Genomic DNA, 26,576 nt, shown 5'->3' with positions numbered 1-26,576 from the left:
TTGGTTATAGTTTTTCGTGCGATGGCCTAGGACCAGGTGGTACTTGTGATATTTCAGCATGGGACGCGTTTTATGGCGAGTTTTTTGGATGTTAAATACTATTGGATGGGTTACTTTTTATTGGCATTGGAAGCACATCACATTATGGCGGGGTAACGTTTCACGATTTAATGAATCTTCCAGCTTATTTGATGGGCTGGTTAAAGGATTATTTATGGTTAAACTCTTCACAACTTATCAATGGATATAACCCTTTTGGTATGAATAGTTTATCGATTTGCGCATGGATGTTCTTATTTGGACATCTTGTTAGGGCTACTGGATTTATGTTCTTAATTTCTTGGCGTGGATATTGGCAGGAATTGATTGAAACTTTAGCATGGGTGTCACGACCCGACTAGGGCCATGACGGGTACCCGGGGCTAACCACCGAGCACCACTCATTCTATTACTCATCCTGCGTTCATTCATATTTCTTATGCTCAAATCATAGTAAAACCATTTTTCACTTGAAACATATTTACTTTATATACATAAGCCCTTCGGCTATCAAAATCAAAATAATGTATATACATATGAGGAGAAACTGTGAGACCATACTACCCACACATACGCATTTACGAGCCTCTACTAGAGTACTAGACATATGGACAGGACGGGACCCCGTCGTGCCCAAAATATATATATATACACCAAAAGAATAATCAATGGCACCTCTGGGACAATGGAGTGCTCTCAAGTCAGCTAATAGCTCCTACGAGTCTGGGTCACTGTTATATCCCGTATTTTGTACGTCGGGATAATCCGAGTCAACCACGATAAGATAAGGACAAGACCATTCCGAGATATGAAGTAGAGACTTTTGTTTGCTTTAAAGGCTTAAGTTGTGTATGATTTTATTGGTATGGAAATATTAAAGAAGCATTTGGGGTCAATTCCATTTTTTGAAAGTGTTCTATTTTTCGAAAGTTGAAAATTCAACAAAAAAAAAAAGAAATAAGGGGGCCATGTGGCCGGCCATGTGGCATGTGGGCCATGGCCACATGGTTGGCCATTATGTGGAATAAAAGATGACTAAGTCATCTTATTTCATCACTTCATCTCTAGAAATTTCAAGAAAAATTGGAGAGCCAACTTAAGGGGGGGGGTGTTCGGCCATGGCATGAAGAAATGGAAGATCAAAAATCTTCATCCCAAAAATAATTTCTTCTAGTTTTCCTACTAATTCAAGGGTGCTCATTAACGTGGAAGTGTTGTTGGAAGCGTTAGATTGCTCGTTTTCATCCTTGGCCAACTTTAGGCAAGTTGAGAAGTTGAAGAAGAAAGGTGAGTTCTAATCTTGTTTTATGTGTTATGAATGGTTTATATGTGTTGTAGTATGCTAAATGGAAAAAATTCATGATAGAAATCAAGTTGAAGTTGAAGTTGTGTAGGTGGTGTTTGCCGTGTAGGTGTATATTGTGTTGGAAGTAATGAATTAATGTTAGTTAGCATGTTTTGATTGTTGTAGTGTGAAGAAAATAATGGAAATCATCTTTGTATAGGTGTATGGTGTTGGCCGAATGGTCCTCCTTTGGTGTAGTTAGGAATGAACAAATCGTCGTTATTATTTTGGTTGTCGTCGTTATGGATTTTAGGATGAAAGATGCAAGTTTAATGTGAATTTTATGTAATTTTTGTAGTTATAGAAATCACATTGCTAATGTGTGGATTATTAGTGTAATTCATGAATTTGGAAGAGAAGAATGTGGATCATGTTGTTCTCGGGTTTGGGGGAGAATTTGGGTGAAATGGAGAGTTGTCTGGATTGTTTGGAATTGTGTGAATTGTTTGAAGCGTCCTTGAATATTGGTTGAATGGTTTTTGATTAAGAATCGAATGTATAAACGTTGATATTGATTTGAATGTAAATAGTGGAAGTGAGTATATTGGAATATTATGAATATGGTTGAATTATATAGAAAAGTGTATTTAATGTTAGAATGTATTTTGAATTGATTATTGAAGTTGTAGTTTGGTTGTTGGTGTTGTTGTTGATGAATTTGGCCGAGTTAAAATCTCGGGGATGGTGTATTTACAGGGGAAATGCTGCCCAAATTTCTGTAGAATTTAATGTTCATTTGGAATTGAATGCCTAAGTGCTTAGCTAATGTTTGGCATATTGGCGTTATGTAGATTTTGGTGTGCCCGAGACTTGAGGTTTGGATTAGCTTGGAGAGCGAACGAGGTATGTAAAGCTCACCCTTCCTTTCCTTGGCATGTCTTAGACATAAGGGAAATATCATACGAGCCTCGGGGTAATTCTACTCTTGCGATCCGAGCGCGTTCCCGACTTTATTGCGCCTCTTAATATTAATATTCTTAACGTAGACATGTTATGATCCTTGTGTCTTTAGTATGTTTAAATTTTAAGCGTGCCTAAAGAAGTGTTCGTAAAAAAGATCCCGAAACTACGAACGAGCGTAACTTGCGCACAAGGGCTCGGATCACCTCGATATGCTCGTAGGAGGTTCTGTAGCGTATGATGACGCTAACTTCTATAGCTGGGCCCGGATTGGTTTGATACTTGTCCGTGGGCCCCCGAGACGTTCCGTTGTATAGTTCTATCGGTTTGACTGAAAGAACATATTATGCTTACTATTCCGACTTCCAAGTTTAGTTACTTACTTATTTATTTACCGAGTCTAAAACGTGGATTGTTCCGCATATAATTTCAATACGTAGCCATGACTTCCAAAGTTCGATTTGACATGTCCCGAGAAATGTCCGAAAGGTACTTGGCATAATTCTTGTCCGATTTTCAAATGATAATTCGTTTAACTTATTTCATCGAGTCTTTGATATGATTTATATGCATATGGTTTCTCACTACTCTGCTCGTGCAAAGCTCAATATGTCTTTCACTGAGTCCCGGGCCAGGACACGCATTCGTACACATTCTACTGCATTATTCACCGAGTCCCTCACTAAAGGGCCGGGACACGCTATATATATATATATATATATATGATGGTGTGATGAGACGGGGATGGCGGCCAGGATGGCATATGATGATTCTATTCACCGAGTCCCTCACTAGAGGGCCGGGACACGCTATGTATATGCATATGTATATGATGATTACTTATGTTTGTGACATGATCATGCATTGTCTATGTTCAAAGGTAGGCCTTTTGGCACTGTACTCCAGTTCCATACTCTTTATTTTCGTACGATTTTGCTTACTGTATTCCATGCTTTACATGCTCAGTACATATTCCGTACTGACCCCCTTTCTTCGGGGGCTGCGTTTCATGCCGCGCAGGTGCAGGTACTCGTTTGGGTGAGCCGCCGGCCTAGGATCCCCACTCAGCCTACTTTGGAGAGCTCCCTTGTCCGGGAGCCCATTTTGGTGCGTACTTTTTTTGTTATATGTGTATATATTTATTCGGGGGTACGGCGGGGCCCTGTCCCGTCATATGATTCTGTATTGTTCTTAGAGGCCTATAGACATAAAAGTGGGTTGTGGGTAGCACCGATCAGTCGTGTTATATTCTGTATATATATATATATGATATATGTATATATGTGTGTGCAATGTCGTGCCTTACTGTACGTATAAGTTCCTAATATGTTTGCCATGATCTGACTATCGCTGATAGGCGGGTACGAGTGCCCAGCTCGGGCACTAGTCACGGCCTATGGGGCTGGGTCGTGACAATCACCTCCCTGTCTACCTGTGGGCATGAACACAGCGTCCAAAGAAAACGGACGTCAGTACGAACATTGTACTGAGTATGTAAGGCATAAACAATAATAATACGTCAATGAAATAAGGAAGCATCAAATGAGGAGCAATCTGTGCTGACTGTCAATTATAAAAGAAAATAATGCAGCGTCGGCTTACTTCATAATCATCATCATATCATGTATGCGTATATGTATAAGTCTGCCCGACCTTATAGGTACGGTGTGATAATCATTAGCTCCGCATCCGTGCCCTCCCGCATCCGGGTACCATCTCATGTCGCCCACCGCGGGTGTCCGCCCATGCCATCTAGACATTGTGTATACGCCGCCGCCTTAGTCGTGTCCGCCCGGCCATATAGGCGCGGTGTAATATCATCATCATGTACTCATCATAATGCATGCATAGAAACTCAAAGACAACTGTACTCTATCGGGGTGACATAAGGTCGTAAACCCCCGATTTCATTATGGAGCATTTATAAGCATTCTGCCTCACCTTGAAGGATTTAGCATATAAGGTGTGTGTATATAATAAACAACATCAATGAATTTTAGATAACATCATTAGCTTTGTAGAAACATCATATCATGGACTCTAGAATCTTTAGACTTAAGCTCATCATCATCATTATCGTATTCGTAATGTATCTCTTATCTCATATGGCTATTCATGAACATAGACTCTTAGTTTTCCGGAGTGTAGGAGATTCATGGAGAAGGAGGGAAAATCATGCCATAAGATTCATGCCTTAGAAAGAAAGGACTAGCCTCACATACCTCTTTCGTTTAACTATTCTATCTCTCGCTCATTCTCCTTCAATGCCCACGTTTCTACCTTCAAGAGAATTCGCATTTACATTAGCTAAACGATTACAAGAACGTGCTTACTAAAGCTAGAGAAAATTGGGAAGCATTTTCTTTGTTTATACAACTTCCCTCATATTCCATATCAACTCCCAAACATCCATAACAGTATTCACAATATCGTAGGCAACAATCATCATTCATTTACATTATCCACATTTCACAATTTCACTTCAATTCCTCCATAACCATGGTCATAGTTCACTATCGCATTCTTTAACATGTAATGCTTATCCCATGTTCTAAATGTCATTCATAACTTACTTACAATCACAACATATCAATAATCATGACTCAATCCAAGCTATGGCCCAACAATGACACTATTCCCACATTTATGACCCATTTTCTATATTCTTGTACAATCCAAGTGTTTCAACTTTTAAATACCTCAAACAACATGGAAATACCATAAAACTCACCTTAGATAATGGAAGAATAATCCTTGAGTGGAAATACTCTTCTTGCACCAAAACCCTAGTTCACTTCCAATGGGATTTCTTGGCTTGGATGAACTTTGATGAGCTTCACACTCTTAATTTTGTTGGTTTGATGAAGTTGATCATCAATTTATCTTGGGTTCTTATGGATGAAGAATAGAGAGGATTCTAGAGGGTTCTTGAGTTGTGGAGAAGGGAAATGAAATGAATTAAATGAGAGAGAGGGTCCTTATATCGTTTTGGAATCTGACACTAACATACGGACCAACATACGGTTCGTATATTTTATACTGACCGTATGTCTGGACCATATGTTTGGTCCAGTGAAGACCCTCATTCTGGGCAGAACATACGGTTGGACATACGGTCCGTATGTTTTATACGGCCAGTATGTTTGGCCGTATAATGCCCAGCTTTCCGAAGTTCGTTCTCGTCGACTCGTTTGATCTCCAATCCTTATGGAACCTTCTTAACACTTGTTTAACACCTCAATACCAATCTAAGGGTCGTTATCACTCTTCTCCAAAACATCATTAAGTCATCACTAATTCGATACTCGTAAATCTTGCCTGACACACAACATATACCTTGCTTTCCTTAACAACCTTCTTCTTCTTACTTCAAATACCTTGAAATCTCATTTAGAATCGTCAAATGTTATCTCTTACTTACCAAGACATGGTATACTTCGTGCCCTTCGTTAGTCTATTCACTGTACGTTAACGGAAAATTTTCAAGGTGTAACATTCTTCCCCCCTTTTGGAACATTCGTCCTCGAATGTTAAACACTCGGGAATTCTACGAAAATTTTGCCAGAGTTTCCCTTGTAATATGGCACTACCATCCTTTCACAACAGCCCATAATAACGTTGCCTCACGGGGCCACAACACAATAGCAATATAAGTTGGCCACACACGACCCATATGCATAAAAAGAAAACATACATACCTCATAAACTCGACGTCTCATCATGGATCTCTTCCGGGGGCTGAAATAAGTGCGGATATGTGGATTTTATCTTATCTTCCGCCTCCTAAGTCATTTCTTCTCAGTTTTTATTTCGCCACAAGACTTTAACTGAAGCTACTTCCTTATTTCGAAGTCTCCGTACTTGCCTGTCTAATATGGCAATGGGCACTTCTTCATAAACTAATTTTTCTGTCACTTGAACATCATCTATTGGAACAATCCTCGTAGGATCCCCAACACACTTGCGGAGCATTAAGACATGGAAAACTGGATAGACTGTTTCAAGTTCTAAAGGCAAGTCCAATTCATAAGCTACTTGACCCACCTTGCAGATAATCTTATAGGGTCCGATATATCGAGGAGTCAATTTCCCTTTCTTGCCAAATCTCATCACACCTTTCATTGGCGACACCTTCAAAAATATCCAGTCATCAACTTGAAATTCTAAGTCTCGCCGGCGGTTGTCCGCATAAGATTTTTGGCGACTTTGGGCTGTCAACAATCGAACTCGGATCACCTTAAATTTTTCTACTGCTTGTTGAATCAACTCAGGGCCTATTAGATGTACTTCTCCTATCTCAAACCATCCAATTGGAGACCTGCACTTCCTTCCATATAAAGCTTCATACGGAGTCATTTGGATACTGGAATGGTAGCTATTATTATATGCAAACTCAATATGGGGTAAGTGGTCATCCCAACTACCACCGAAATCTAGAACACATGCTCTTAGCATATCCTCCAAGGTCTGAATAGTGCGTTCATCTTGCCCATCATTCTACGGATGAAATGTCGTGCTAAGCTTTACTTGAGTACCTAGACCTTCTTGGAATGATTTCCATAACTTAGCTGTAAATTGCGATCCTCTGTCTATAATAATGGATATCGGAACACCATGAAGTCTCACAATATCCTTGAGATACAACCTTGCATAATCTTCTGCTGAGTATGTGGTTCTGACTGGAAGAAAATATGCTGCTTTCGTGAGTCTGTCCACGATCACCCATATGGAATCATACTTACCTCGGGAATGAGGTAACCCCACAATAAAATCCATATTGATCACTTCCCGTTTCCAAATAGGAATGTCCATTGCTTGCAATAATCCTCCTGGCTTTTGATGTTCGATTTTCACTTGCTGGCAATTTAGACATTGAGCTACAAATTCTGCTATGTCTCTCTTCATTCCATCCCACCAATATATCAACTTGAGATCATGATACATCTTCGTCGCTCCTGGGTGAATAGAATACCGAGAGTAATGAGCTTCTTCGAGGTTTCGATGACGTAATTCTGCAACATTCAGAACACATAACCTGCCTCGGTATCTAAGAATTCCATCCATAGATGTTTCAAATGGAGACTTCTCTTTTTCATGAAATGTGTCTCTATAATGGCTCAGCTGAGGATCTTCATATTGACGTTCTTTCACTTCTATATTCAAGGACGAAACCGTGGGATTACTAATACCAATTCCTGCACTACCGGAATCAATTAGACATACTCCAAGGCTAGCTAGTTGGTGGAGCTCATGAATCAATTCTTTCTTCTCCGAAGGAACTTCACATAGGTTGTCCATTGATCGGCGGCTAAGCACATTAGCTACTACATTTGCCTTTCCGGGGTGGTATAAAATACTCACGTCATAATCTTTCAATAATTCTAACACCGCCTCTGCCGCAGATTCAACTCCTTCTGTTTGAAAATGTATTGAAGACACTTGTGATCTGTGTAAATATCAACATGCACACCATACAAGTAATGTCTCTACATCTTTAATGTATGTATAACTGCAGCCAATTCGAGATCATGAGTTGGGTAGTTCTTTTCATGTTTCCGCAGTTGTCTCGAAGCATAAGCAATGACTTTACCGTGCCGCATCAATACACATCCTAATCCAATGCCATAAGCATCGCAATATACAATATAACCATCTGCCCTTCGGGAGTGTCAAGACCGGGGCCGAGGTTAACTGTCGTTCAACTCTTGAAGTCGCGTTCACAAGCATCATTCCACTGAAATTTAGCTGACCTTTGGGTTAGCTTCGTCAATGGAGCCGAAAGAGAGGAAAATCCCTCTACGAACCTTCTATAGTAACCTGCCAACCCCAGAAAACTACGGACTTCTGTAGGCGTCGTAGGCCTTGGCCAAGTCTTCACAGCTTCAATTTTCTGGTTATCAACTCGAATGCCATCATCTGAAATAACATGACCTAAGAATGTTACCGAATTCAGCCAAAACTCACACTTTGAAAATTTTGCATACAATTCCCGAGTTCGAAGAATTCCAAGAACAATACGTAAATGGTCTGCATGCTCTGATTCTGTGCGAGAGTACACCAGAATATCGTCAATGAATACTATTACGAATAAATCTGAGAGAGGCCTGAATACATTATTCATCAAATTCATGAACACTGCCGGGGCATTTGTTAACCCGAATGACATCACCCGAAATTCATAATGGCCATATATCGTTCTAAAACCTGTTTTGGGAATATCTTCTTCTTTAACTCTCACTTAATGATAACCTGACCTCAAGTCTATTTTGGAAAACCACTTGGCACCTTGGAATTGATCAAACAAATTATCAATCCTTGGAAGAGGATATTTGTTCTTTATCGTCACCTTATTCAACTGCCTATAATCGATGCACATTCATAGGGAGCCCTCTTTCTTTCTTACAAATAGGACAGGTGCTCCCCACGGTAATGAACTGAGTCTAATAAACCCCTTCTCAAGCAAATCTTTCAACTGTGCCTTTAGCTCTTTCAATTCTGCCGGAGCCATCCGGTAAGGAGGAATAGAAATAGGCTTGGTGCCCGGCAAACACATCAATAGCGAAATCAATTTCTATTTCCGGAGGAAGGCCTGGAAGTTCATCTGGAAATTCATTCACTATCGAAACGGATTGAAAAGTTGGCGACTTTGCTTCAGTGTCATGAACTCGGACTAAGTGATAAATATAGCCCTTAGCTATCATCTTTCTTGCTTTAAGGTAGGAAATAAACCTACCTCTTGGAGATGCTGTATTACCCTTCCATTCAAGTACGGGCTCTCCCGGAAATTGAAATCGAACTACTTTCATTCGGCAATCAACATTAGCATAACATGAGGCCAACCAATCCATACCCATAATCACATCGAAATCTAACATTTCCAGCTCAACTAAATCAGCGTTAGTCTGGCGGTCACATATCACAATTACACAATCTTTGTACACTTGTCTAGCTATCACGGGATCACCAACCGGAGTAGATACCTCAAAAGGTTTAATTGGCTCGGGTTTTACCCCAATACGACCAGTAACATACGGAGTAATATAAGATAGGGTAGAACCCATATCTGTCAATGCATACACATCATAGGAAAATACGAATAATATACATGTAACCACATCTGGGGAGGACTCAAGATCCTGTCGTCCGGCCAAAGCATACATACTGGGCTGAGTGGCACCTGAAGTAGATGCTCCCCCTCGGCCTCTACCTAGGCCTCGCGGGAACTGAGAGTCCGTTCTACCGGGCGCATCGAAGAAGAGCGCCCGCCGATCCCGTGGGTCGAACCCCAACTCTACCGGTCATCGACGGGCAATCTCGCATCATGTGCCCAACCTTGCCACAGGCATAACAAGCATCTGAACCTTGGCAACACTGTCCAGAATGTAATCTACCGCACTGGCTGCATCACGGTACTGGGGGTCTTCTCTGGCTATAATCTCCCCCAAACTGAGAACCTGGGGCCCTCGAACTCTGACCCTGTCCTGAACGAAATGAGCGATCAAATCTCCTACCCGTAAATCATAGAGGTGCACTAGTCGCCGGGCCGACTCCGAGTGTCTAGGATACGATCGCCTCGATCCCCCTCTCGTAGTCACTACCGCCCCCAGATCTGGCCCTCTTGCTTTGCCCTCTATCAATATCACGATCACCCCTTTGTGGATGTTGTTATCCTTCTAGATTCTGGGCATGGGCTTGAATGCCGGAAATATCCATCCCATCTTGCAACGAAGCCGTCAAACAATCCTTAAATAAATGCGGCCCTAAGCCACTCACAAACCTGTGCACCCTATCTCCCATGTCGACCACCATAGTTGGGGCATATCTAGCCAATGAATTAAACTGAAGGCTATACTCCCGGGCACTCATATTTTCTTGCTTTAAATTTAGGAATCTATCCGCTCTAGCTCAGCGAATCTTGGGTGGCAAATAGTGGCGGATGAAGGCATCCACAAATTCTTGCCAAACGGGAGGGGACGCATCTTCTTTTCTTGATGATATCTAATTGTTGTACCATAATACCGCCACATCTCGGAGTCTATAAGATGCCAACTCCACAGATTCGGTTTCGGAGGCATGAATAATCTTCAATGTCCTCAACATTTCATCAATAAAACTTTGCGGGTCTTCATCCGGCTTTGACCTGAAAAACTTGGAGGATTCAAACTCATGAAATCACGGGCTCTGGTACTAGTTAACCAATCACTTGGACCCGCATTCTGCCGCTGCGCCTGAACGGCAACTAACTACGTCAATAGATGAATAGCTTCGGTCACGTGTTGACCCGAAGTAGTCGATGGGGGAACTGGAGGCATAGGAGCTAGAGCTGAAGCCCCTTCTTGTTCTTCTGTAATAGGCTGGGTGGAAGAAGCATTAGACGGAGCCTCATTATGTGATTCGCCCTCTTCTACAATCATTGGCAGCTCTCTTTCTACCCGCCTTTTCATCGTAGTCTTGCCTTTCTGGGCGGCTTTAGCCTTTCCCTTTGGCGGCATTTCTAAAACCATAGCACACTATTAGGGAGGAGAAAATCTTATAACACAGCTCTATCGCACGATCTCTTAAGATGAAAGATGGTCATTTTTCCTGAATGCCCTGCAGCCTCCTGTTTATTAGTGTGGCATGCAACACACCATAAATAAGACTCTACTAGACACGGCTCGTTGACACTTCCTAGGACTGAACTGCTCTAATACCACATTTGTCACGACCCGACTAGGGCCATGACGGGTACACGGGGCTAACCACCGAGCACCACTCATTCTATTACTCATCCTGCGTTCATTCATATTTCTTATGCTCAAATCATAGTAAAACCATTTTTCACTTGAAACATATTTAATTTATATACATAAGCCCTTCGGCTATCAAAATCAAAATAATGTATATACATATGAGGAGAAACTGTGAGACCATACTACCTACACATACGCATCTACGAGCCTCTACTAGAGTACTAGACATATGGACGGGACAGGACCCCGTCGTGCCCAATATATATATATATATATATACCAAAAGAATAATCAATGGCACCTCCGGGACAATGGAGTGCTCTCAAGTCAGCTAATAGCTCCTACGAGTCTGGATCACCTCCCTGTCTACCTGTGGGGCATGAAACACGCGTCCAAAGAAAACGGACGTCAGTACGAACATTGTACTGAGTATGTAAGGCATAAACAATAATAATACGTCAATGAAATAAGGAAGCATCAAATGAGGAGCAATTTGTAACTGACTGTCAATTATAAAAGAAATAATGCATGCTGGCTTACTTCATAATCATCATCATATCATGTATGCATATATGTATAAGCTGCCCGACCTTATAGGTACGGTGTGATAATCATTAGCCCGTGTCGAGGCCTCCCGCGTCCGGGGAACCATCTCATGCCGCCCACCAGTGGTGTCTGGCCATGCCATCTAGACAGGGTGTATACGCTGCCCCCTTAGCGGTGTCTGCCCGGCCATATAAGCGCGGTGTAATATCATCATCATGTACTCATCATAATGCATGCATAGAAACTCAAAGACAACTGTACTTTATCGGGGTGACATAAGGTCGTAAACCCCCGATTTCATTATGGAGCATTTATAAACATTCTGCCTCACCTTGAAGGAATTAGCATATAAGGTGAGTGTATCTAATAAACAACATCAATGGATTATAGATAACATCATTAGCTTTGTAGGAACATCATATCATGGACTCTAGAATCTTTAGACTTAAGCTCATCATCATCATTAGTGTATTCGTAATGTATCTCTTATCTCATATGGCTATTCATGAACATAGACTCTTAGTTTTTCGGAGTGTAGGAGATTCATGGAGAAGGAGGGAAAATCATGCCATAAGATTCATGCCTTAGAAAGAAAGGACTAGCCTCACATACCTCTTTCATTTAACTATTTTATCGCTTGCTCGTTCTCCTTCAATGCCCACGTTTCTACCTTCAAGAGAATTCGCATTTACATTAGCTAAACGATTCCAAGAACGTGCTTACTAAAGCTAGAGAAAATTGGGCAGCATTTTCTTTGTTTATACAACTTCCCTCATATTCCATATCAACTCCCAAACATCCATAACAACATTCACAATATCGTAGGCAACAATCATCATTCATTTACATTATCCACATTTCACAATTTCACTTCAATTCCTCCATAACCATGGTCATAGTTCACTATCGCGTTCTTTCACATATAATGCTTATCCCATGTTCTAAATGTCATTCATAACTTACTTACAATCATAACATGTCAATAATCATGACTCAATCCAAGCTATGGCTCAACAATGACACTATTCCCATATTTATGACCCATTTTATATATTCTTCTACAATCCAAGTGTTTCAACTTTTCAATACCTCAAACAATATGAAAATACCATAAAACTCACCTTAGATAATGGAAGAATAAGCCTTGAGTGGAAATACTCTTCTTGCACCAAAACCCTAGTTCACTTCCAATGGGATTTCTTGGCTTGGATGAACTTTGATGAGCTTCACACTCTTAATTTTGTTGGTTTGATGAAGTTGGTCATCAATTTATCTTGGGTTCTTATGGATGAAGAATGGAGAGGATTCTAGAGGGTTCTTGAGTTGTGAAGAAGGGAAATGAAATGAATTAAATGAGAGAGAGGGTCCTTATATCGTTTTGGAATCCGACACTAACATACGGTCCGTATATTTTATACTGACCATATGTCTAGACCGTATGTTTGGTCCAGTGAAGACCCTCATTCTGGGTAGAACATACGGTTGGACATACGGTCCGTATGTTTTATACGGCCAGTATGTTTGGCCGTATAATGCCCAGTTGTCCGAAGTTCGTTCTCGTCGACTCGTTTGATCTCCAATTCTTATGGAACCTTCTTAACACTTGTTTAACACCTCAATACTAATCTAAGGGTCGTTATCACTCTTCTCCAAAACATCATTAAGTCATCACTAATTCGATACTCGTAAATCTTGCCCGACACACAACATATACCTTACTTCCTTAACGACCGTCTTCTTCTTACTTCAAATACCTTGAAATCTTATTTAGAATCGTCAAATGTTATCTCTTACTTACCAAGACATCGTATACTTCGTGCCCTTCGTTAGTCTATTCACCGTACGTTAACGAAAAATTTCCAAGGTGTAACAATGGGCTCATGAACGCACACCTTTGGCCAATTTGATTCGCTGGAGAGATAAACTAGTGGCCCTTTCCATTGTACAAGAAAGATTAGTTGGATTAGCTCACTTTTCTGTAGGTTATATATTCACTTATGCGGCTTTCTTGATTGCCTCTACGTCAGGCAAATTTGGTTAATATTTTTAATGTGTGTATCCTCAATAATCTCATTTCTTTCGACGGAGAGGGGGTCCACCTTCTTCTATTTCTACATCTAGGATTTGACTTGTATCACGGATACTAATAGGAATTCAACCATTATGGCAAGGAAAAGTTTGATTCAGAGGGAGAAGAAGAGGCAAAAATTGAACAAAAATATCATTCGATTCGTCGATCCTCAAAAAAAGAAATAAGCAAGGTTCCGTCGTTGAGTGACAAATGGGAAATTTATGGAAAGTTACAATCCCTACCACAGAATAGTGCACCTACACGCCTTCATCGACATTGTTTTTTGACCGGAAGGCCGAGAGCTAACTATCGAGACTTTGGACTATCCGGGCACATACTTCGTGAAATGGTTCATGCGTGTTTGTTGCCAGGAGCAACAAGATCAAGTTGGTAAGTATTAACGCTTCATTTCTATTTCTATGGTTGATGATCATAGAAGCCCCTTTACCATTCTGTATAAATGGGCTATTCTATTTGCACAGATAGGGTGGAAGGGTGCATTTAATCCTTGTTTATCTATTAGTTTTCAGTTCTTATCTTCGGCGCGGGGTAAAGCAGTTTGATAGCTCGCAAGGCTCATAACCTTGAGGTTACGGGTTCAAATCCTGTCTCCGCAACATCTTGTTTTGCCAAACAATTTTAAGGTTGACTCTATTAACTAGTAATTAATTCCCGCCTTTCGCTTTTTGGGGGTGGAAGGAAAAAGAAAAAGTAATGGAGGGATAGAATCACTACACTATCACGGCCAACTATACCAAATTCTTAATTTAAGGATATATTTAATGCTATTTATGAAATGAAATAATAAATAAATAGTAAAAAAATTACTTTATCTTGGATCTTGGGCGGATAGCGGGAATCGAACCCGCATCTTCTCCTTGGCAAAGAGAAATTTTACCATTCGACCATATCCGCTTTTTTTTGTTCTTGATACACAATATATATACCCATATATGATATATAACCGGATCTTATTTGTGCAGTGCCCGGACACTTATTCTCTTCGGAACGATTCCAATTATTTTTTGAATTGTATTCTTTTTATTCAAGAAGTTTGACCCCCCCCTCTAGTTTTTTTTTCTTTATTTGATTTGCATTTTCTTTGGGGACTTAGATTCAAATTTAATGTGTCTCACAACCGAGAAAAATTAGGAGGTTCATTTTGGTTTTGGGTCTCATGCGGCGAATAGGTTCAAGAGATAAGAGAATTAAGGATACCCACCAAGAAGACTAATCCAATCCATAAAGATGTACCAGAAAATACAACATTTTTGTTACTCGACCACCCATCAGGAGACGCAAATACAACGGGTACACTAATCAGTAAGATTGATGAAGTAATAATTAATGCAAAAACAGCCAATTGAAAAGCAATAGTCATGTTTTTAATCCTCCAAGCTATTAACAAATGAACTATATACCATTTGATCCCTCTATCACCAAAAATATTAATTGTGATAAAATACGTCATCGAGGGATTTTACTTTATCATGAATCCACCGATTCTATATGACTTATTACTACTCCCTTTCGCACTTTATTCATACATGGAGCGGGGCGGGGGGGAAATAGAAATTTCTTTTTTTATTTCACAAATGGGCATGCTAGATCATATATCTATATACGGATAGATAGATCGACCGGTGGATTCGCCCCCGAGATCTTTATACAGATAGCGGGGGGTATCCACCCCTATGGCCATGTTCTATTCGGAGGAATAAAATAAAAATAGTCTTTCGAGAGAGATGGCTGAGTGGTTGATAGCCCCGGTCTTGAAAACCGGTATAGTTTTGAACAAAGAACTATCGAGGGTTCGAATCCCTCTCTCTCCTTTTTTGCTAATTGAATAGATTTTTTTCTTTATTGGTTTTTCCCAATCTGCTATCCGAAAGAAAAGGGAATGGCTCGGCTATCCCACCCAGCCAAGCCAGAAAAATAGATTAGCTATAAATTAGATAAAATGAGTTGAAAAAAAAAAAGGAATACTTAAGCTTATTCCAAGATGTATGATTGAATTAAAGTGATTTGTACTTCATTCAAGCATTGGATCTCCTGTCTCATCTCAATTAAGAGGGGTCATGGAAAGAACAGGTTCAAAGTCACGATCAATTCCTTTTTCAAATCCTGCTGTAGCTGCACGAGCCCTTCCTGCGTGCCACAAATGACCTACGAATAAGAAGAATCCTAGAACAAAATGAGAGGTAGCTAACCAACTTATAGGAGAGACATAATTGACTGCATTTGTTACACCCGGTAGTATCGTATGTTGAGATTCGAGCTACCTTTCAGGAGGTATGTGAGCTTATATGTGTTTAACTTATGGTTACAAGGGTTTAAGTGCATATTGCAAGCTATGGAAGGATTGAAGGGCAAGTGAATTAAGGAAATTAAATTTGTTGGAACTTGGAAGAGAATATGAGGGGTAATTTTGGCCAAACTTGGAGAGAGAATATCTTTTAGTAGATGAGGAGTTTTGAAGCAAGATAAAAGCCTAAAATGAAGTTCGTCGAGTTTAGTTTCCAACCCAATAAATCGCTCGTCGATAGGAAATCGAAGTAGAGAATTATGGACGTTACAAGTTCGGCTGACAAAGCAAAAACGCGGGCTACAGTGCTGCTACAGTAACCGACTTGCTACAGTAACTACTACAGTGACCCGACCAGAATTTGACCCACTATTTAAGGACCAATTCTGATCCAAAACCTTATTTTTCAGCCAAGAATCCTCCAAATATTTCCCAAACCTTCTAGAAAATTCTTCCAACTTCTATCCACTAGATTTTAACGCGAATTAAGTATAATCTCCGGATTTAAGGTTGGACAGCGCGTAGCTGCGATTATACTATCGTATTGCGGTGAAAATTGGCTTGGATTCAAGGCGATAATCGAAGATATTGCAATTCTAGCGGGTGAAAGGTATGAACTTTTCCTTATTAGTATTGATTTAAGCTTATCTACGGATGAAAAGTTACTAAATGAGCGTATAAGGGATTTATGGTCGAAAATTGGATAAAACATCGTGTGGGATGTTTATGGAATATTTTGGTGTTGATAATATTGTTGTTGATGTTGGTATTGTTGTTGTTGTTGGTTGCCGAGTTGAGATTCGGGTTAGGCATATAAACGTAGAGAGCTGCCGAAATTTTTACATTCTAGAAAGATTTATTTGGAGGCTTAGGATAAGTATATGACAACGGGCCTAATAATAGAATGAATGGTTTTATATGTAGATTTCAAGATTTAAGGTAGGTTGGAAAGTCAAGAAGCGAGCTTCCAGGTATGTTATGGCTCGTTCCTTTCTTTCAAAGGCATGATTCCTATGTTTTGATTCCATACATGACATCCATAATATTTTTACTCCTAGAAATGCCAAAAGTCTATAGTTTCTGAAAAATCTTACGATGACTCCAATCCTAGTGATTTTCAAGCCTAAGGTTCTAGATGATTTCATGACGTAACTGGGCGTGCTATATAATATATGGCCTCAGCTTATGTCTGAGTGAGCTATATAACATATGGCCTCAGTTTATGTCTGAGTGTGCTATATAATATATGGCCTCAGCTTATGTCTGAGTGAGCTATATCACATATGGCCTCAGCTTATGCCTGAGCGTGCTATATGACATATGGCCTCATCTTATGTCTGAGTGTGCTATATGACATATGGCCTCAGCTTATGTCTGAGCGTGCTATATGACATATGGCCTCAGCATATGTCTGAGCGTGCTATATAACATATGGCCTCAGTTTATGTTATGGATCATTCAACTGAGACATGATAGTGGTGATGATTATGGTAGTGATGAAGATCCTTATTACCTAAACGAACCCAGCAAATAAACGAACTCCAAAGACTCTATTCTTAGACAGTGTAGGAGTATTCGTATCGTTGGCCTCTTAAGTCCCGAAGGGGCATTCATAAGTTGTGTGTTTTCATAATGATGTCTAAATCCCGAAGGGGACATTCATAAGGTTTTCTCTCTCCTATGCATTTTACCTTTAAATTTGGAGTCTCGAAGGAGACAAATGAAAAGGGGAAGAAGTTCCCGTTTTGCGTTAAGCTGCTCCGAAGGGAGTCTTTTGATGGTTTCCAAAGATTTTCATGCATTTGCATATTTACATACATGCACAACATCATTTCATGGGGAAAGGAAAAGGGCTAAGGCATTTTATACGCAAACCACCTGATCAGCTGGTATACGATGCTTATGATGTCCGAAGGGGCCATTATGCTATATGTTTATCAGAGTTGGTTACAGGTACAGGTTGAGTCTGTTACTCTTTTATCATCCGAGTCGAGATATATTGTTTCAGTTCTGCCTTACATACTCGGTACATTGTTCGTACCGACGTCCCTTTGCTCGGGGGCACCGCGTTTCATGCCACGCAGTGTATACGTGCATGAGTAGAAGACATTGGCCGTAGAATGTTCCCAAGCTATCAGCTGGATTGGTGAGCTCTATCTCGCCGCAGTGTTGCCGAGTCAGAGTATTTATATTATGGTATCTCGTGTATGTTAGAGACTTTTGCAGACAGTGTCTTGTGGTATGTTTATCGAGATATCGACAGAGTGATGTCTGTTGAGTCATTTGTGTACTTTAAAAGAGTATGTATTTTAGATGATTTCTTTTTGGAAAAGTTTTATGTTCTTAAAAGTTTTTGAAATGACAGGTTTTGATAGAGCGAATGTTTGAGGGTTCGCTCGACTCTGATGAGAGTCGGGTGCCCGTCATGCCCTATCAGGATTGGGGTGTGACAAAGTGGTATCAGAGCAGTTCGTCCTAGGGGTTGTCTGCAAAGTCGTGTCCAGTAGAGTCTTGTTTATGGTGTGAAGCGCGCCACATTTATAAACAGGAGGCTACAGGACATCTAGGATGGTTATCTTTCTTTCTTATCTTAGATCGTGCCGTAGAGCTATGTCATAGGTTATGAAATCCCTAGTCTTAACCCCAGATGTATTGATTATTGATAAGTGATTGCTTGCTCGATTTAAAGGTTACTAGTAAGGATTGATGCTCGTATCAGAAAGGTATGTTTTCCGTCCATTGGTGTTGATATACGACAAGAATTTGGTATAGTTGAACTATGGATCGTTTGTATTTCTGCGGTTGCCCTGTGAGGCATTGGCCTTTCTTTCTGAGCTGTGTGCAAGTTTGGGATAGTAAGAATTACAAGGGAAGCTCTGTTAAAAATCTCTCAAGGCTAAATCTGAGTATGTGTACATTGCAGAAGTAAGGGAAATGGAAAACCTAGCGACAGGATGGTAAGTGAAATATGTTGAATTAATACTTGTGAACTGCTCTAGAAGGAATTCTTAGATGGCTCAGTTGAGATTAAAGGGATTCAGACGGGTTATATTAAAGGCCTTATAGGAATGAGACTTATTGGGATTATAAAGAAAATTGATAAACAGGTAAGATATCCGGAATGATCAGCAAGGACGGTGATCAATAGTACAATTTGAGGTTTTATAAAAACAAGTGAATAAAGTATTGCGAGTCGTATGAAGACAATAAGGTAGTAAATTATCAGAAGGATTATGGAATCGGCTATATGTTCAAGTTAAGTTAAAGAGTATTGCTGCACATAGATACGGACTGATTTTGAGACTTATGGTCGATGCTATTGAGATAATTGTATACGAGTGGGATTAAGGGGAATAGTAGGGTTTTGATAATGAGGTGATACTATATGAGGGAAAGGACTAAGTGAAGAGTTGATGCCAAAGGTGGGATAACAAGCGGAGGATATACGCCACGATATTACGGATGAATTGAGGGAAAGTACAAGGCAACGCAAGTTAGAGTGTTAAGATAAAACTGCAGTCAAGATTAGGCTATTTCGATACTAATGGAAGGATAAGAGTGTAGGGACATAAGGTGAGCTACGAAAGTATTTTTGAGTTAAACAAGATAGAATAAATCGAAGTGAGATCTGAAAAAGACCAAGGACAGACTTAGACTGCAAAAGATGACCAGGGGTAGAAAGAAGCAACGAAGTAGAGATAATCACGTGTGATAGTATTTATGGAAAAAGGAAATACAATAAGAAGAAATGAGGAAATGGTTACTCAAGAAACTGGAACAATTGGTGACAAATAAAGGGAAGCTGACAAATGAAAAAAAAAAAGCAAATGAGTTCAGGAAAGGACATAAGATTTAGAGTTCCGAAAGGTACAATAGGATGATACTTTTAAGAAAAGAATAAAGGAAAAATAAGCAGGCATGTGGAGGCAAAAGGGAAGGATGTTAAGGATCATGACGAAATGACTACGACTACGTATTCGAATGGAATACTCTGGATATAGTGATACCATAAGGTAAAACCTTTAAAAGGGGAAGCAAGCAAGATTGAGTACGAGCACAAGGATGGATCATAGATATAGTTTGAAGTAAGTTTCGTCTTAATTTAACATTCGAGGACGAATGTTTTTAAAGGGGGGAAGGATGTTACATCCCGTAGTTTCGTATGTCGAGATTCGAGCTACCTTTCAGGAGGTATGTGAGCTTATATGTGTTTAACTTATGGTTACAAGGGTTTAAGTGCATATTGTAAGCTATGGAAGGATTGAAAGGCAAGTGAATTAAGGAAATTAAATTTGTTAGAACTTGGAAGAGAATATGAAGGGTAATTTTGGCCCAACTTGGAGAAAGAATATCTTAGAATAGATGAGGAGTTTTGAAGCAAGGTAAAAGCTTAAAATGAAATTCGTCGAGTCTAGTTTCCAAACCAATAAATCGCTCGTCGATAGGACATCGGAGTAGGGAATTATGGACGTTACAAGTTCAGCTGACAAAGCAAAAACGCGGGCTACAGTGCTGCTACAGTAACCGACTTGCTATAGTAACTGCTACACTGACCCGACCCGAATTTGACCCCCTATTTAAGGACCAAATCTGATCCAAAACCTTATTTTTCAGCCAAGAATCCTCCAAATATTTTCCAAACCTTCTAGAAAATTCTCCCAACTTCTATCCACTAGATTTTAACGCGAATTAAGTATAATCTCCGGATTTAAGGTTGACAAATACCGCGTAGTTGCGATTATACTATCGTATTGCGGTGAAACTTGGCTTGCATTCAAGGTGATAATCGAAGATATTTCAATTCTAGCGGGTGAAAGGTATGAACTTTTCCTTATTAGTATTGATTTAAGCTTATCTACGGATGAAAAGTTACTAAATGAGCGTATAAGGGATTTATGGGTCGAAAAATTGGATAAAACATCGTGTGGGATGTTTATGGAATATTTTGGTGTTGATAATATTGTTGTTGATGTTGGTATTGTTGTTGTTGTTGTTGTTGGTCCGAGTTGAGATTCGGGTTAGGCATATAAAAACGTAGAGGAGATGCTGCCGAAATTTCGGCAGATTCTAGAAAGATTTATTTGGAGGCTTAGGATAAGTATATGACAACGGGCCTAATAATAGAATGAATGGTTTTATATGTAGATTTCAAGACAGAAGGTAGGTTGGAAAGTCGAGAACCGAGCTTCCAGGTATGTTAAGGCTCGCCCCTTTCTTTCAAAGGCATGATTCCTATGTTTTGATTCCATACATGACATCCATAATATTTTTACTCCTAGAAATGCCAGAAGTCTATAGTTTCTGAAAAATCTTACGATGACTCCAATCCTAGAGATTTTCAAGCCTAAGGTTCTAGATGATTTCATGACGTAACCGGGCGTGCTATATAATATATGGCCTCAGCTTATGTCTGAGTGAGCTATATAATATATGGCCTCAGCTTATGTCTGAGTGTGCTATATAATATATGGCCTCAACTTATGTCTGAGTGAGCTATATAACATATGGCCTCAGCTTATGTCTGAGCGTGCTAGATGACATATGGCCTCAACTTATGTCTGAGTGTGCTATATGACATATGGCCTCAGCTTATGTCTGAGCGTGCTATATAACATATGGCCTCAACTTATGTCAATATGGCCTCAGCTTATATCTGAGCGTGCTATATAACATATGGCCTCAGTTTATGTTATGGATCATTCAAATGAGACTTAATAGTGGTGATGATTATGGTAGTGATGAAGATCCTTATTACCTAAACGAACCCAGCAAATAAACGAACTCCAAAGACCCTATTCTTAGACAGTGTTGGAGTATTCGTATCCTTGGCCTCTTAAGTCCCGAAGGGGCATTCATAAGTTGTGCGTTTTCATAATGATGTCTAAATCACGAAGGGGACATTCATAAGGTTTTCTCTCTCCTATGCATTTTCCTTTTAAATTTGGAGTCTCGAAGGAGACAAATGACAAGGGGAAGAAGTTCCTATTTTTAAGAAAAGGGGAAGAAGTTCCCGTTTTGCGTTAAGCTGCTCCAAAGGGAGTCTTTTGATGGTTTCCAAAGATTTTCTTGCATTTGCATATTTACATACATGCACGACATCATTTCATGGGGAAGGGAAAAGGGCTAAGGTGTTATACACGCAAACCACCATTATGCTATTATATATATATATATATATAGTATGATATATATGCATTATATATATATATATATATATATATATATAGACACACACACATACTCATGCTGCATCAAAAGTTCATATGCACATATATGTTTATCAGAGTTGGTTACAGGTACAAGTTGAGTCTGTTACTCTTTTATCATCCGAGTCGAGATATATTGTTTCAGTTCTGCCTTACATACTCGGTACATTGTTCGTACTGACGTCCCTTTGCTTGGGGGCGCTGCGTTTCATGCCACGCAGGTGTATACAGATGAGTAGAAGACATTGGTTGTAGGATGTTCCCAGGCTATCAGCTGGATTGGTGAGCTCCATCTCAGTTCGAAGTGTTGCCGAGTCAGAGTATTTATATTATGGTATCTCGTGTATGTTAGAGACTTTTGCAGACAGTTTCCTGTGGTATGTTTGTCGAGATGTCGACAGATTGATGTCAGTTGAATCATTTGTGTACTTTAAAAGAGTATGTATTTTAGATGATTTCTTTTTGGAAAAGTTTTATGTTCTTAAAAGTTTTGAAATGACTCGTTTTGATAGAGCGAATGTCTGAGGGTTCGCTCGACTCTGATGAGAGTCGGGTGCCCGTCATGCCCTATCAGGATTGGGGTGTGACAGCATTGATCTCGGTAGCTACACCACCCACGGAATTTAAAGAACCTAAAGGAGCATGAGTCACATATTCCGCGGAACGCCGTTCCTGCCAAGGTTGTATGTCTTTTTTCAACCTACTTAAGTCCAAACCATTAGGACCCCTTAAAGGTTCTAACCAGGGAGCACGCAGATCCCAAAAACGCATTGTTTCTCCTCCAAAAATAACTTCTCCAGTCGGGGAACGCATTAAGTATTTACCTAAACCTGTAGGTCCTTGAGCAGACCCCACGTTAGCTCCAAGACGTTGGTCTCTAACTAGAAAAGTAAATGCTTGAGCTTGAGAAGCTTCGGTCCAAAGAGGGTCCGTAAAATTCACTAGGATAAGCGGTATTATTGAACCAGACAAAACAACAAGCAATCAAACCAAAGACGGCTAAAGCCCCTAAACTATAAGATAAGTAAGCCTCTCCAGACCATACAAGTGCGCGTCGAGCCCAAGCGAAGGGTTTGGTTAAGATATGCCAGATTCCACCAAGTATGCAAATGGAACCTAACCATACATGTCCTCCGATTATATCTTCTAAATCGTCCACACTAACAATCCATCCTTACCCTCCAAAAGGGGATTTTAGTAAATAACCAAATATGATACTCGGGCTAAGGTTCAAGTTGGTAAGTTTTCTTACATCTCCCCTCCCGAGCCCGTGTATCATATACGCCCCCAAAATAAAGAGCCTTCAATACTAGAAGAAAAGCACCTATACCTAACAAGATTAAGTGAATACCTAAATTTGTGGTCATTTTATTTCGATCTTTCCGTACATAACCAAAGAAAGGAAAAGATTCTTCAAGTGTCTCACAGTCCCGTATGCATGATAAATGCCGCCAAAGCCCAATACTACAGAAGAAATTAAATGAAGTACTCCGCATACAAAGCATGGAAAGGTGTCTATAACTTCTCCCCCAGTGGCCTACCCCCCAACCTAGAGTAGCTAGGTGGGGAAGTAAAATCAATCCTTGTTCATACATAGGCTTCTCTGGTACGAAATGGGCCACTTCAAATAGGTTCATTGCTCCCCGAATACGAATAATCCAAAGATGGGCTACATGAGCCCCTAGTAATTTACCGGATAAATTGATAAGTAGGGCATTCCCGGCCCACCAAGCGAAACCGGTGGTTTCTTGGTCACGACCAGCTAAGGCTAAAGTTCCATTAAAGAGTGTTTCCACGTGGTAGAACCTCCTCAGGGAATATAAAGTTTTCATGAGAATGATCTTGAGCAGCCATCCAAGTGCGAATACCTTCGTTTAAGAGGATATTTTTGGTGTAGAAAGTCTCAAATTCAAGATCTTCCGCTGCGTGAATTTCCTGAGAAACGAAGTCATAGGCACGTAGGTTCAGGGCTAAACCGACTACTCCAAGAGAACTCATCCATAAATCGGTTACTGGTACAAATAACATAAAGAAATGTAACCAACGTTTATTGGAAAAAGCAACCCTAAAGATTTGAGACCAAAAGCGGTTAGCGGTGACCATTGAATAAGTTTCTTTGGCTTGAGTTGGGTTAAAAGCACGGAATGTATTTACACCATCACCGTCTTCAAATAAAGTATTTTCTACGGTAGCACCATGAATGGCGCATAGTAAAGCAAATACCAATACACCGGCAACTCCCATCATATGAAAGGGGTTCAAGGTCCAATTATGAAACCCTTGAAAAATAGGATGAATCGAAATATAGTCGTTTACACCAAAACTAGGTGCAAAGAACCACCCAGATCGACCTAGTGGATAAATCGAAATACAAAAACAAAAACAGCAATTGGACGTAGAATGCGATTGCATTATAAGGTCTCAATTGAACAGATCAAGCAAGCTCGAATTGACATAACATGAAACCTATTAGGCCAAAAATCCATAAAGAGAAACAAAAGTCCACAGACCCCCCAATTGACACCAACAAGTAAAAGCTCCTTGTGCTTCAGGACCCCATAGTAACAACAACGAATGTGCTAAACTATTAGCAGGAGTAGAAACCGCTAGTTTAAGAAATTGCGACCTTCCAAATAAGAATCGGCCAATCCATGGGTATACCATGAAGTTACAAAGGTTGTACCGTGAACCAACCCCCTACAAGAAAATAGGCACAAGGAAAGAGCAATAGACCGACCGTACTACAAAAATGAAACGGTCCCTCCGTAACCATATCCATAATATCAAATAAATCATTTTTGTCTTTGGTAAACTTACCAAGGGCTATAGTCATAGTGATCCTCCTATTCAACTACTTCGACCATTTCCGAGCACCTCATATCTTTTTCAGGTCGTCCGAAGATTCGATCATTTTTGTATGATTTCTCTTGCAATCGCCCCTTCCAATGGGTTTCGAAGATAAAAATTCTTTATTGATTAGCCCATAAACCGACCTAGGTAAATCCATGAACTCCATTGGATTATTCCTTCTAACTAAGATATGAACCCCCGAATTGTCCTAATAAGACAATTCAATCAATCCCTTGTTTTGAAAGAATCGTTCAAGGACCAAACGGTCCCTTGCCTTCATACTTCACATAAATAAATCTAAAACCCCAGAGTATATCTTTCCACGGATCGAAGGAAAAAAGAGATGCTCGATCGAATATTTTTTTTTTAGATTCTTTTATCCGTTAGAAAAAGAGATAATCCACTATTTTTCCTTTTAGAAAATATAAAATTCAATAAAAATAAATAAATAGGATACTGGAAATGAAAGTCTCTTTCTCGGATCTACTCTTCATCACACTGTTGGAACAAAACAAAAATACCGGATGCAACAATATTGAAATATTTGGTACATGAAGTCACGATCTGATAGATATACATCGAAATCTACAATCTACTTAATATAATATAGATATATAATCTAGATAGATATTAATATATAATATAGATGAAATTCATCTTTGCTCGGAATCAAAGAAAGATAATAAATGGCTCTTATGGTGTGACTTGGAAGAAAGGTTTCTTCGAGAGAGGAAAGGAATAACAATTTATTCCTATCATTTTTCCTATAGAAAATCTAGTAACAAGAAGATTTAATCGGAAATACCGACAAATTCTTGTGGAGTCCAAAACAAAAAAATGCAATTCAAAAAAAAATCAACTCGCTCCAATTTCATCTCTATCGAATTTAAATGTCGTAATAGCGATATAGTCATGATTCAATAGGTCCGATCCACTTACTTTTTTCTTTTGTTGATTTCTAACCTTTCGAATGGATTTGGTTGGTATAATGGAAAATAAAAATATTCGGTGATTCAAGAAGTGATTTTTCATTATTCAGAAATTCATAATCATGAAAATTGACTAAACAAATGCTCAACTTTATAACTAAGTATAATGATAATGTATTATCTAGTTAGTTACTTTTTTTATTACAAAAAAAAAAAATACAATTCTCCCCTCAAATATAAATACTAGATTGGAGTTTTACAAAGCCCCTTATCGGATTTGAACTGATGACTTACGCCTTACCATGGCGTTACTCTACCACTGAGTTAAAAGGGCCTTTTTTAGTTAATTCTGGAATTATTCACTATGTGGATAAAATATCTATATGTACATATATTATAAACATAAATATATATGCATAAGTATGTGCAAGAGATACATAGTGTCAGTGGCTCATTGTTGAATAATAAAATGGATTTACCTAGGAAGTCTAGGAGAAAATGCAATGAATTGTTTCAAGACCGACTCGAATTGCTTTTTTTCTTTTATTGAATTGATCCCACCAGAACAAAATTTACTTGATTGATACAAGTACATACACCTAGCAATTCAACATAAAATTCAAGATATTTCATCGAATCATGGAATGAAGAAA

At 39.5% G+C, this 26,576-nt stretch overlaps 1 protein-coding gene and 1 non-coding gene across 2 annotated transcripts; both read right to left on the bottom strand.

The window, feature by feature from the left end:
• Positions 1 to 14,477: 14,477 nt before the first annotated feature.
• TRNAG-GCC (transfer RNA glycine (anticodon GCC)) lies at positions 14,478 to 14,548 on the bottom strand. Its single transcript has one exon. It is a non-coding gene; the product is annotated as a tRNA-Gly (tRNA).
• A 9,375-nt stretch (positions 14,549 to 23,923) lies between these two features.
• Positions 23,924 to 24,808, bottom strand: LOC132061302 (photosystem II D2 protein-like). Its single transcript, XM_059454144.1, has 2 exons — positions 24,655 to 24,808; positions 23,924 to 24,495 (listed from the first exon to the last, which is right to left on the bottom strand). Exons 1-2 carry the CDS (start codon positions 24,806 to 24,808, stop codon positions 23,924 to 23,926), a joined length of 726 nt encoding a protein of 241 aa, XP_059310127.1.
• Between the last annotated feature and the right edge of the window lie 1,768 nt (positions 24,809 to 26,576).

This window comes from Lycium ferocissimum, chromosome 6 (genome assembly GCF_029784015.1).
Source record: "Lycium ferocissimum isolate CSIRO_LF1 chromosome 6, AGI_CSIRO_Lferr_CH_V1, whole genome shotgun sequence".
NCBI lineage: Eukaryota > Viridiplantae > Streptophyta > Magnoliopsida > Solanales > Solanaceae > Lycium > Lycium ferocissimum.
The sequence above is the reverse complement of the archived record's forward strand: the minus strand, read 5'-3'. Positions and strand labels throughout refer to the sequence as shown.